At 32.5% G+C, this 14,912-nt stretch overlaps 1 protein-coding gene across 1 annotated transcript; it reads left to right on the top strand.

Moving 5' to 3' along the window:
- Nucleotides 1-6,289: 6,289 nt before the first annotated feature.
- LOC139512575 (mitochondrial calcium uniporter regulator 1-like) lies at nt 6,290-7,513 on the top strand. Its single transcript, XM_071300297.1, has one exon. It carries the CDS (start codon nt 6,420-6,422, stop codon nt 7,491-7,493), a length of 1,074 nt encoding a protein of 357 aa, XP_071156398.1. The 5' UTR covers nt 6,290-6,419; the 3' UTR covers nt 7,494-7,513.
- Nucleotides 7,514-14,912: the final 7,399 nt, after the last annotated feature.

The raw sequence follows: 14,912 nt of genomic DNA, 5'->3' as shown, positions 1-14,912 counted from the left end.
GAAGATTCAGGTTGTCTTATACGTCAATGATACACACAAAAAAACACGATAACAAATAAAATAAGGTGCAACATTCATTCTCCATGAAAAAAATACATCACATGGATGTAATTTTTGTAAGAAAAATACCAATTTCGTGAGAAGTTGTGTGTTGGACTTGAAGAGCCAAGGCAAACTGACAAAAATCTGAATGAACGAATCGATTTATGGTATATATATATAAAAAAAACAAAGCCCACATGGTTAGCATTGAATAAATACAAGGCCACTCTTAAATGATCACAACGTAGAAGTTTTTGTTCTCTTAATCAATAAGATATTTTCTGATATAACGCGGGTCCCTATTAACTTAAAAGTTTTTTTGGTTTTTTTTTACCATGAATAAACTTTTTTTTTATTATTATTTATTGATATCAGCTCTGGACTTTAATATTCTTAAAAGTGAAACTGTTGTAAGTGATGGTATAACAATAATTTATTATTTAAAATAAATTCCTTAAATGATTTGTGAAAAGAAAGTTTCATTTTATGTATCAAAATTTGTAAGAAATGATTATTAAAATCCCCACTTGAAGGCCTCCGATAGACTGAGTGAGCATAAAATCATCGCCCACGACAAACAAGTTAAAGGTAAACTTTTCAGTACAATTACTAATAAACGTTTTACTGTCGACCACACTGTTATAAATTTCGTTCTAAATGTTTTGTTAACTTCAAATAGTGGGGTCGAAATATTATACTGATATTTTGTTTTAAGTAATATTCTAAGTTCTTTGCATGCAGCAACTCAATTATCTTGTACCCGGCATGATGAGAAATATAAGGATAAAATAAAATACATGTGCCGCTTTTATACGGATGAATATATGAACCACTTTTAATTTCTTTCATACTGACGATAGGTTATAATCCTAAAAATGTCGTAGTTACTTATAATAAGTATCTCATAACACTGATCCATTACAATAATTAATCAGGGTTGCACTGACATTCCTCTTTTATTATTTTCATGCTATAAAACATACCCACAGTACAAAAATGTAGCTATAAGCGTACCATAAACGGAGTAAATTGTCCCCAAAAGATAGAAACAAAATAACTTTAATCGTATCATTGGTGCACCTGAATGAATTCAGTGAAGGCAGGTTGTTGTAATAAATTGAAATGTGACATCGGCGAAGATTATTTCTTATGCATGTGTGGAACTAAATGATAAATTAATACTTGTGAGAAATCGTAGTTTATAAGGAACAATTCTCTTGTTTGAATTCGGGGCCTGTTATAGGTGACTATGCGGTATGGACTTTGCTCATTATTGAAAACCGTACGGTGACCTATAGTTGTTAATTTCTGTGTCATGTTGGTTTCTTGTGGAGAGTTGTCTCATTGGCAATCATACCACATCTTTTTTAAATAAAAATATACTGTTTTCGATTTTAAATGGATGAATATTTATCTTTCAATTTTATACTGTAAGAATAGAGCTGCATAACATTGTTGGACTATCCGCTAAAGTATATGTAGCATGTATTCGTATTTAAAATGAAATAAAAAACGAAACGTGTATGGTATTACTGATAAACAAAATATCAAGAAATTAAGGATGACTAAATGCACATGTACAAGAAGACACTCACCTTTTTATCGATACATTTAAATGATTTAATGAATAAACACTTTTTTAAAAACTGTTTGTTTCTATTTACATAGATATAGGAAGATGTGGTGTGAGTGCCAATGAGACAACTCCCCATCCAAATAACAATTTATAAAAGTAAACCATCATAGGTCAATTTACGTACGGCCTTCAACACGGAGCCACTGAACAACAAGCTATAAAGGTCCCCAAAATTACTCATGAGTGTAAAACCATCTAAACGGGAAACCCAACGGTCTTTAAATACTTACAATATATAATTTACGTTCGTTTTTCAACCGAGAATAGCAAAACCTAAGTATATCGTTGGAGTTTATAAACTACATTTAATCATCCCCTGTGCCATGATTGACCATCTCCGTTTTTTTCTTAACAAAGCAAGGTTGGTTACATGTTATGAATTTACTTACAATTTCGGGATTTTTTTTCTTCAAGTAAACGGAATCAGAAAAAAAATCGCTATCCTATGTCGAATACATAAAACTTGGAAAAGAATATGAAGTGTTTGTAGTAAAGTACGGTTTCATTTTTCAAGTACAACGTTAATTCATCGAGTCCATTAAGTAAAAGAAAATGCAGGATAAGCAACTTGGGGTGGGGGGGGGGGGAGGGGGGAGTAAATGAAAACAATATGTGAATTGATTTTTTTTTATCCTACATTGAACTTTTGATGTCGTCCCTTGATCTAGAGGAGACATTTAAATTATTTTAATATTAATATTTAGATGTAAAAACTGTTAAGATTTTAAAGTTTAAACTTTACTACCAATTGCAGAAAACTATAAAACCAATGAATTTTACATGCACATTTATAAAAGCTAGAATTGTGATTGGAATCATGTATGAGAATATGTCGATGGAAGCTTTAAACGACCTTGACCAGATAAGTGAATATTAATCAGTCCATTCAACGTTATAGTATGTGTGTTCTATTTTCGTGAAGTCGAAGGTTTGAATTGACCAATGGAATCGATCGTTCCTTAGAGAGTTAATCTAATAAAGTTTGTTTGACTGATTACGTCGCACTACCTTTCGCTAAGCTAAGCCGCAGATGAGTGTAAAACATGCGGCGACCTTGCAGCTTACTATTAAAAAAATATGTCCCAATGAATTTCTATGGCGCACATATAGCACATGTTTTTGACCGCTACGACACGAACAACTCTATGGCAAGCCGTTCTCGTCAAAACTATGTTTAAACCATTTTTCGAAAAATTTACACACTGAGAATTACAACAAAGCACACTGAGATTTAAAAACTTCAAAACGCACATTGAGAATTGAGAATTACACACTGAGAATTGAAAATTACACACTGAGAATTATTGTTACACACTGAGATTTCACAAAGACGCACTGAGATTACAAAAATGAAAAACGCACAATGAGAATTGAAAATTACACACTGAAAATTAAAAAATTACACACTGAGATTTCAAAAAGACACACTGAGAATAAATAAACTGAAAACACACACTGAGAATTTGAAATTACACACTGAGAATTTAAAATTACACACTGAGAATTTAAAATTACACATTGAGATTTGTGCGCACTTTTTACGCGCACATATCTAATTAGCATACTTAATCTGAATCTATTACAAGCTTAAAACAACAAGGGGACAAAACTCGTTAGTCCTTCGATTTGGTTCCAAATTATTAATAAAAAAAACTTTAGAAATACAAGAACAAGAAAAATACCCACTTACTCTTATTACAAAATATGACCAAATGGTTAAAAACTTTATTAAAATTATAAGAAAACTTTGGAGCAATCTGCAAAAGAATGCAGTGAAATTTTTACTCAAGTGTCTATTATAGCATATAAACGTAACAAAAATATAAAAGATTAACTAGCGAAATCAGGGAAACAAACTTTGGAAGACTTTGAAAAGGGACACATGTTTAATTACTGGTAGTAATGATCTGAATTATAGGCAACAAACTTATGAACATGAGCGATGTTAAGTCTTGAAATTTATTACGAATGTTGGTTGAAGGAATCGCATTTCATTATAATGACAAGAGTTCTTGAGATCGAGATATAAATCTGTTGAATTATTCATCTCATGAATATTCATTAGTAATTCGCATATTAATCTCAGTGAGTATTTTTGAAATCTCAGTGTGTAATTAACAATTCTCAGTGTGTGTTTTTCAATTTATTTCATCTCAGTGTGTCTTTTTTAAATCTCAGTGTGTAATTTTGAATTCTCAGTGTGTGTTTTTTATTTTTTTAAATCTCAGTGTGTAATTTCGATTTCTCAGTGTGTTATTTTAGGTTTTTAATTCTCAGTGTGTATTTTTTTCGAAAAAAGGGTTTAAACATAGTTTTGACGAGAACGGCTTGCCATACAACTCTATAAAGTCTGCCGAAAGGGAACGCCGCACAGAGACTACAGCTTCCATCAAGGTGTATCAGATTATAGAGCGGAGAAGTATTCCTGACTGGAAAACCTTGACAAATCCGATAAGATTCCACCTGATGTGAGCTTTACATAGTCAGAACGTTTGAAACTTAGTTATTTATACCAACACTGTTCATGGCTGTCGTAACTTGTTCAGCACTCAAGAGAAGGCCTATACCCCATGCCTTAAAATTTGACACGGAGTTAAGGGAAATGTGAAAGAGTGGAAGAACAATCATACAGACCTCTTATGCAATTGTAATTGTTTTGTGTGTTCGCTACTATAAAAATAGGACACATACAAGCGAGTTGTGGTTGCAGATGTGGAACATTAGCAGTGTAAATGATGGGCGGAGATTTTCACCCATTCAATAACTATGTGTCTGTAATTCCCCAACAATTTGTAAACTATTGCCTGCTGCACATGTACTTACCGGATGCGACGCAACTTCGTCTCTGTTTGGAGTAGGTATACAAACTGTCTACAAGACTTCGAAGGACACGCACGACTATTTCAGTTGTGTTTAGAGTTTCGGTAATATTGACAATGATGAAGCTCTTGTTTTGGCATGAAAGATAATTCAAAGGTTTATGATCAGAACTATCTCTTTAAAACCACTCCATCATAATAATTATTCAAGTTTACCACAAGTAAGATGTAAGTTTAGTCAGGTTACCTTCCTGCGAGACGGCACTGAAACAGTATGTTTTACGTACTTCGTTTCAAACTAAAAATTTGAAACGCATTACACATTGCTAAACCCCTATCCGGTCACCTTAAGAATACGGTTGGCGAGAGTAAAATGATTCATTACACCCCGTTTATTTTAAAAAGCATATTTCAGCAGAATTCTTGCAGGATCTTGTGTCTTCATTGAAGGAAAATCTGCATGTGAAAGAGTCATGTGTTTGTTCACTACAAAACCTTGCATGTCCGGGGCTTTGGTCCTGTAAAGGGTCAGAATTATGTAGAAATTTCAAATCATGTTCCTTGACAATTAACCAGAAGATATAATTCTGTTGTGTGGATCTCTTTGATTGGAATGTTGAATTGTAACTATTTTCGAATAATTGAGTGCTTTTCAGTTTTAATGAATTTCATGAATGGTCTTATGCAAAATATGCCTTCATGACAGAAGGATGCAGGTAAAAATAATATTCATCATTTATTGAGAATCGATTTCTTTTTCAATTTTTTTTTTGAACATTTTCGAGATGATTCATTGAAAATTGATATAAGAAAATGTATTTATCTAGAATTTAACCTAAATTGTTGTATATTTCTTCAAATTTTGAAAGTATAGAAGAAGAAAAAATAAAAACAGAATTTGATCTTTGACCTCATTTTATGCAAAACTGTTACCACATTTTTTTTTGACGACATCGATATTTCAATAGTACTCAATTTTCCGAATCCAATGATATATAATATAGCCATATAGTATGTTTGACGATTAAATCTAAAAAATATTGGGTCTGGTCACCGTACTATTTGATGTCATGTTATCGATATGTTTGTCCAATTTTAAATTTGATTGAAGAGTTAGGCCTAAATATTTTGTAGAGTCGACTTTTTCTAGAGAGTGATTGTGTAATTTATAAGTGAAGTCTAAAGGTTTCCGTTTTTTAGTTACACTGAGAATGTTGCACTTATCAGGGTGAAAATGTATGAGCCAGTCCTGCTCCCACTTGCCGGCCGCTTCTAAGTCAGACTGTAGTTTAAGTGTGTCATCTGGTTTTTTAATTTCCCTATAAATAATGCTATCATCTGCAAACAATCTTAATGTATTATGTTCAATATATTCTGCCAAATCATTAATAAAGATTAAAAATAAAATTGGACCAAGCACTGTGCCTTGAGGTCAAATCTAATCTGACTACTGTCGAGCAGTGAGTCGGGATCCCAGGCTAGGGAGACTGAGCTGGTATCCTTTTTCTTGTATATATTTTACCAGGTAATAATCAACCTTTTGCACAAGTCTTATTATAAACACGCAGGCGGAATTCTTTTTAATTGCCTTAGGTTAAAATAGACAAATATGGAATTTACTGCCGTGTTCTTGGGTTGTTTATAGCGTTAATCACACAGGTGGAATTCTTTTTAATTACCTCAAATACTGTGAGATTGCATAATTCCGGAAATCTTCTATATCCCAAACGGAGACGTGACACAACTATTATTTTTAATCAAACTGGTTCCTTGTTGATGTTTTGTGTATCAATTTCGTTCAATAGGTTGATTAAGAACCAGATATGATTCTGTTGAAATATTTTCCATAACTTTTGAATGTCACAAGATCCATAGTTGGGAACTGTATATTGAGGCGACTAACATGTAAGCTTGTTTAAGTCATGACACAAAGAGTGTTAGGAAGACTTTCTTCTCAAAAGTTAAAACATTTTATCGGAGAAAGATTATCAAATTCGCAAAACGTAGTCGACTTTAAAAGTCAGCATATTTCAGAATTGCATCATATCAGACATTATGTTGGACGTACAAGCCAAAACAAGTCATTCATATTCTTTAAACTAGACAATATAATAGAAACAAAATTGGATGATACAAGATTACTTTCAAAAAGATTTAATTCCTCAAAGTATGATCATGTAGATGCAAAGGCTACCCCCATATCCGAACCTCAGACAACTGCCATATCTGAAACACAAACACTTGGCAGCAATACTGCCATATCAGAACCACAGACAATAGCCAACACTACCTCAATATCTGAACCACAGACGGCTGCCAGTACCACTTTACAATTTTCCACATCAGCTGGTCCAACAAAGGTTCAAGCTATACCGGATAAAGCAACAATTTCTAGTTCTTCCCTTCAATCAGATGAATGGAGATCTATAAATCCGGCAGCAACTAAAGAAGTAAAACTCTTCTATTTTGACACCTTAAGTTTAGCAAACAAGTTTCACAGCAAGGGGTTTTCAAGAGAACAATCCGTTTGCATGGTGGAGGCATTTATTGAGGTTCTCAATACATCAATTGAACATCATACTAAGAACATGGTTACAAAACCTCAACAGGAAATCATGGTTCAACAACTTATGGCACAGATTGGTGCAGTGAAAAAAGACATGGTTATATTAGAAAAAAGTGAATTTACTATGTTGCGAAATGAAAATCAAATGCAAACTGCTGAAATCCTTCAAATGAAAACTTATGTAACTGATGAAATATCAAAGCTGAAAGGTCACGTCAAACTAGATATTAATTTAGAGAGGAGTAGGTCTATGGAGGCACATGCAGAAAATGAAAAACAATTGCAAATTGTACGTAACAAAATTGATACAGATGTTGCTAATTTAAAAACTACATATGAACAATATAGAAATGATATAATAAAGAATACTGTAGGTACTATTGTGTCTTGTACACTGGTGGCATTAGCTGCACTGAGATTAATGGGTTAATATTTAGATTTAAGACAAATTACATAACATGTTTTTTTTTATTTTTCATGATGAAAAACAAAATTCAAATTTTTTATAAAACTCAGATTTCTTAAATTTCCTGATTGATCTTGTGGCAGGGTATCATAATAGAAAACACTAAAAACGTTTGAATTGATTAAAATTTTATTTCTCTGTCATTAATTATTTACAGAATAAAAATATGATTCCTGTTCATTGTAGATATTTGAACATTATAAACTGTGAACTGTATTTGCCTATAACCAGTTAAAATCAATTCTTGTTGGTTACCATGTTCTGTGCTATGTATCCATAGAGAAAATATTTTTGTACGACAGATGGATGATCATAGCAATTTCAAATCTCCTTTAACCTAATAGACATGTTACGAAAAGGTATACTCGTGACGCTGAGGTTGACAAATTACACTTTAAATGTGGGGACTGTGTCACAACACCAAAGAGATTACCTGTGTATACATTGGATTTTATTTAAAAACTGCATTGATCCTTTCGCAGGCAATTCCGTATGGAACGAATATTCAATAACATTTATACGATAAGAAATATAAGAAATAGATATTACTAATTTCCATTATATTTTTAAGAAAGTATAATAATACTGCAAAAAATAGGGGGACGTTCATGTTAATGCAGTAGATGTCCGGGGCAACGGAGACACGGGGTACATACATGTGTGAATTCTTTGGCGAGCCCTTAATATATCTTGCAAATAATCTTAAGTATTATAATCTGTTGTATACCAATTCGTGAATATATATGTAACGATCATTTTTATATAGTTTTTAAAAAAAAACAGTCTATGTATTTTGATCCAGTTGTTTTCCACCTAAATTTTTATCTAACGGGGTCTGTTTTAAAACAACTAAAACACAATTTCAACTTGAGGCATGTTGCACTATATAGTTTTAGAAAATTTTCGCCCGGTCATATACATGTAGCTTCGAAGTCATGTATTTTCTTTCTTTATTTCCTTCCAACTTTGTCTCAATTTCAAAAGTGACAGCTCATTTTGTATTTTCTGTATAATAGTTTGTGATTGATTGATTGTTAGTTAATTAACTTTCAGTGGCAAATATTTCATGTATGTTCAGAACGAGAAGAGGTTTGTGTAAAATATGACTCGCTACTCATCGGTTGAACAACCCTGCAGAGTTTCAAAAGCATTGCATAATGACTTAATAGATATAGGAAGATGTGGTGTGAGTGCCAATGAGACAACTCTCCATCCAAATAACAATTTAAAAAAGTAAACCATTATAGGTCAATGTACGGCCTTCAACACGGAGCCTTGGCTCACACCGAACAACGAGCTATCAAGGGCCCCAAATTACTAGTGTTAAACCATTGTTTGCATTTACATCTTAGAACCACCTTATGCAGATATTTTGTATTTCATTAATTCCTGAAACATTTGTGGAAATTCGCCAACCGTTTCATAAGAAAATGAGAATATGAAAAAAGTGACACTGATGATCGATGGGTCTTTCCTGCTAGGAGTTTCTCTAAAACAAATATGTTTTTTTTTAAATTAAATCTGTTGGATAGGTACCTATCACTACCCTATGGAGGAACCAGGTGGTTTTTTTCAGGGAGAGGGAGGGGACTAGGATTAAATTTGAAAAGGCAGGACGGGAGTTTTGAGTTGAGAAAAGGCAGAATGAGTAACTTAGCCAAAAAAAAATCCTAAAATTTAATGTGCTTACTATGTATAATATATGATTATCAATCTAGAATTGAATGAAGTTGTATAACCCTCAGCCCCCCTTTTTCTAGACCACCCACTCCTACATGGTACACCTTTTATGTCTTATGCCAGATTTTAGCCAGCAATGATATCACAAAAGCAATTGTCGTATAAGATGTTACATACATGTATAATGATGTTCTAGATAAATGTAATTTGAATTAACCAAGACGTACAGGATTTAGATTTTACCTGTTTAAATCTATAATCAATGTTTTGACACTGTCCCCAAATTTAAAGTCTAATTTGTCAACCTCAGCGTGGAGAATGTACCTTTTCGTAACGTGTCTATTTGTTTTCCAATGATTCACTCAACTCTATCAAAGTTTTTTTACATTACTTTCTGTGTAATTTTTCCAGTTTAAAACTTTTTTTCTAAAGGAGAGCTAGAGTTATCTCTCTTTTGTTGTTGAATTTTGAGAATCTATACATGTATAATTTTAAATAATAAAGATTTACAGATTTTCATTTTTTTGTGTATACCACATTGCATCCTAGTTTAAAACATGTAATTATCTCAAGTGATGGATTTGTCTGTTAGTTTATATTTATCATTTTAAGTTGTTACACATTTATATTGTTTTCTATGGAGTGAATATACATCTTTTGAACAGAAGTTTTATAGATTGCCTGTCCTTCAGCTCAAATCAAAATTATTTATAAACCTTTTTTTTTTAAATATGTAGTTTTAGCTATATGTAAAGTAACAGTAAACTTGTCTTTTTGGAAAGCCTTTTGGTCTTCCAATTTTACTAGACCATTCATATCCTAGCAGTATTCAAACGTACCTTGTGGATACCCTGTTTTTGAAATATTAAGAACATGTATCAGTACTTTTTAAACAACAAGCATGAACATTGTGGAGCTAGCCTCTATGAAAATCCTGCATGAGTTCAAAAGTTTCTATAACATATTTACCTTTTGTATGTTATGCTTGTCTTCATATCCATATCTTCAATAGAGTTGTTAATTTACTGTTTGTTATCATTATTATACAAATTAACTTGAATATGTATTTTGTACTTTTGTATGTTGCATGTTTGTTTTAATATCTTAGAAACAATATATATTTATAGTATACTGGCTAGGTGAATAACAAAAATCTAAGATTTTATCCAACAATATTCTTTTATTGTGATCGTTGGCCATGGGTGGGCAGGTATTTTTTTCTAAATATTTGTAAAAGTTATTGCAAAATAAAAGAAACTAGCTGAATATCAAATTGAAATCAATTTCTCTGAAATATGGGGTCAGCTAGCCATGGTTAAGAATTAAGAAAAATTGTTATTATAACCTGTTGTGCTTTAAACAAGTCTAATTTAGGATAATTTTGTACAAGTTGATGTAAAAGGGGTTACAGAGGGCATTAAGCATTGATATTAATTTTTTTTTCTGTGAATAACAATACATGTTTACTCTGTGATTTTTTTATGCAAATAAATGATATTATATTTAGCAGTTTAACATTTTTTTATTTGTAGCTTACTTTTATACAACTGTTTTATAATTTCTTGTTGTTACTGGCCTATAAAATTATTCATTTTGGAAAGTCTTGTTTGACCCTAATAAAATTTGATTCATCCTATGCATTTTTATAGAAATTTGAATTAAAACTATGACCATAACTTGAAGGAAAGAATGTTGGATAAAAGGGGGGATGAAAAAACAAAATTGGGGAGGGGGTACACTTTATTTTTTTCGGGTTGGGGTAAATATGCATCAGCATAGTGTATTGCATAAAATGAAAATAAAGGGGGTGATATTTTTATTTTTTGGGAGGTGGCAATTAGCAACAGCATAGTGTATTAGACAAAAGCATCATATTACTAATTCTAAGTTCAACTACAGTTTTTCTGTGTCCAAAACCTATTATGTGTCAAATATTTGATTACAATCCAAATTCAAACCTGTATCAAGCATGAATATTGTGTCCATTTTTGCAACGGTGCAGGGTTGAACCTCTGTGGTCGTATACAATTTATTGTCTCTCCTAGGATTAAAGTTGCATAATGAGAGATATGTAGGGATTACTATCCGGTGTAAACTATTTGTATAAAGCTTTATATTTCAGAAGGTAAAATAATCCTTATTTGATGTTCCGTCTGTCATATATACAGATAAAATAAGAAGATGGGTAACGAGTGCCAATGAGACAACTCTCCATCCAAGTCATATTTGTAAAAGTAAAACCTTATTGGTCAAAGTACGATCTTCAACACAGAGTTTTAGCTCACACTGAACAGCAATCTATAAAGGTCTCAAAAATTACTAGTGTAATTTAAAACCCTTCAAATGGGAAAACCAAGTCTAATCTATATAAAAAAATAAGAAACACTTACAGACCACATCAACAAAGGACAACTACTGAACTTCAGATTCTAGCCTTAATTAAAACAGGTGCAAACAAATACAGTGGGTTTAAATGTTTTAAAAGGTACATGTACCAACGTTCACCCTTATCTGAAACAATAGTGTAACATCACAACATAGAAATGTAATTAAAAAATGCTCAGTTACACATAACATTCAATTACATGGAAAATTGTAATGCATTACACTTAATTACCATTATATTTTCAATTACCCCATCCCTGAGAAATACACACTATAAAATATCAGCTTTACTCAATCAAAAGAGTCGGACATATTAACACAAGTGAACATACACTGAACAAATAAATTTGATCTATGACACAATGTAAATACAAAATCAATAACATAAGGGGTTTATATATATGTTTAAATAAATTTGAAAAAACAGCCATAATCTTGAACTGATGCTTCAAAATATGTCCATTGTTCTAAGCCTTATTTTCATGGTTCAAGGACAGAAAAAAGGTTCATGTCAATTTCTCGTTATGATGAGTTATAGGATAACTATATTTGGTATATGGTTTTCTTGCAACGTCTTCATGTTGGTCTGACAGGGTTCTCCTGACCTCGACCTCATTTTGTGAATCCGTGATCAAGATTAAAGTAAGGCAATTAGATCCATTTTCAGATACTTTAAGCAGCAGGTCAACTATATGTGATGTATGGAATGATTCCAAGGGGTACAAATCTGACAGTCTGACAGTTTTTATCCGACCTTGGTCTCATTTTCAGGTTCATTAGACATGTTTCATTTCTGCGTTTGGTCTGTTTTTCAAGTTCTAAAACCAATATGTCAGCTATATTTGGCGTATGGAATAACTGTAAGGTGTACATGTCTATCAGTCAGGTTTCACTGGATTTGTAATAACATAAGCAACACAACAGGTGCCACATGTGGAGCAGGATCTGCTTATCCTTCCGGAGCACCAGAGATCACCCCCAGTTTTTGGTGGGGTTCCTGTTGCTTAGTCTTTCTGTCTGTTCTATTATTTGTCTTTTTATTTTTAGTTATGGCGTTGTCAGTTTATTTTCGATCTATGAATTTGACTATGATCCCTCTGGTATCTTTCGTCCTTAACCTCATTTTCATTGTCATTGCTAATTTTTTCGTGTTTTGATCTATTTTATAGTAACAAAGATGTGTATATAGTAAGTCCCACTATACAAATCCTTCATAATAACCATAAGCAATAGGTCAACTATAATTGGTTTATGGAATAATTGTAAGGTGTGTATGTCTGTCTGGTAGGATTCACCTGACCATTGACCTTATTTTCATGGATTAGAAATGTTCAGACTTTTATGTTATATTTGTTGTAAAACATTTATCTTTAAGACTTTCAACATAAAATAAATGGTCAGTAAATCAGGCGAGACTTTTCAACGTGTGCACTCTTGTATTAATATTAAATTTCAATATGATACACATTTAATGCTTTCTATATAAAGTTCAAGCTTCCCCTTACTTGCGGCAACAATTGTAAACCTATATATTCCCAATCTAACCCTCATGTTTGGATTCGTTATGGTTTAAGTTTTGCCTTTCATTAGATCATCTACTGAACCCCTTGGGAGTTGTTGCTAGGGATATTTAACATGCACTAGAATGTGTCTTATCTGTTTTAATTTTATTTAAGAATGCTAGAGTTTTACGGAAACTTAAAGAAAATTCCAGTCTATTTTCCTCATTTATTATATCATGGAGATTTTAGAAGAAACAAATGACGAATTTTAGCTTCACTTTTATCAGGAACATATATGTAAGCTATACTGTTCCCAGCTTTTATTTAGTAGAGAACCTATACTATTTCAATATTTCGTAGACATTTGGGTTATATAGATCTATATCGATTAACATGCACAAGCTAACTTTTAAAATTAACTCCTGTGAACCGTTGGCAGGTGCATTCAAATCTCCTCTGAAAGGGATTTGAAAATAGTAAACCTACCGGTAGTATACCAACTTTTTTTCGAACTAAAAGACGGTTGGAAAAAAAGAATAGCTGACTACAAGTATTGTGTAGTGATTGTACAGTTGGAACAATATTCCGAGGAATATTTTTTAATTATCACAAAATTACCTTTTTGCTGAATGTATAAAAAATAGAATTACATGCTGGGTTAATTAAAATAGGGACACGTTTCATGTCCAATATGAGTTTTGACTCAGCAAACAAATCGAGTTATCTCCCGTAGCCCGTTGACTATTAACTTTATGATTTTTTTTCTTTTGACTTGGAGAACGAAATGATAAAAATGGTTTAATGACTCTTAACATTAGTTTTACTCATCACACGGTGATAAACAGTTTGTGTCGAGTCAAATGCATTGTCAATGTAAGTTACTTAGCACTGCCTCTGCATTATCCCAATCATTGGCTGTTGCCCTCTCTTGTTGCTTGAGCTTAAGCTATAAATGACTGTTGCCCTCTCCTGCTCTGTCAGGATTCAGGGTGTAAGTATGTTTTGTCCCTTCTTACTGTCAGACTCAGTCTCGCGATACTTTGCAGTTGCCTCGAGTTAAGGATACTAAAGATTATTGCTGTTTCTTGCAGTCTGAAGCAATTAAAGGTACAAATGTACTAATGAGTGATACCCCTCTAGGTGTCGCATACTAGTATTCAGAATATCTGTGCATGTATTTTGTACTCTTGTTACTTTTTTATACTATGAATACATGCTGTATCAGACTCGAGATATTAGTTTATCTTTCCTATGTTAGTTTTGCAGAATTTTTGTTGAGTTGATGTCTTATTTGTCTTGTTCCAAACATGCTTTGTGTTATGCGTACCACGTATTAAACCCCCTCGAAGGTATACGTAGGTATAGAAATATGGTCTTGTAGTCTTCTAACATCCAACAATAAAATATGGCTGTATTAGGTGTATAAGTATGCAGGAGATATGGAGTGCAAAGCAAATGTGCATCCCTTTCCAAAATGCCCGCCTTATTTTAGTGGCCATCTGAATTTACCGCACTTTGTTTTGGTCGAACAACTAATCAGAACTTACCAACTGACTAATCTTTAGTTCTGTAAATTCAATTAATATTTCACGAAACATCAGAAACCAATTACAATACTTATAAAAACAATCAAGTAGTTCTGTCCTATCTTAAATTTACGATTTCTTAATGCCGGAATAAGTATGATACAGTAGATTGGTCAATTTGGCATGAACATATCATAAGCGCAGAAATATCATGTGTGATACACTCTCGTCCGGAATATGCATGGAATATTTGCCACTGAACGTTAAAAAAAAACAATTTGACATCACGA

Source organism: Mytilus edulis, chromosome 2 (genome assembly GCF_963676685.1).
Source record: "Mytilus edulis chromosome 2, xbMytEdul2.2, whole genome shotgun sequence".
Taxonomy (NCBI): domain Eukaryota; kingdom Metazoa; phylum Mollusca; class Bivalvia; order Mytilida; family Mytilidae; genus Mytilus; species Mytilus edulis.
This window is presented reverse-complemented; position numbering and strand designations above follow the sequence as displayed.

Bases quoted from the DNA above. Each gene is read 5' to 3' on its own strand.
- LOC139512575 (XM_071300297.1), top strand. From the start codon at position 6,420: ATGACACAAAGAGTGTTAGGAAGACTTTCTTCTCAAAAGTTAAAACAT.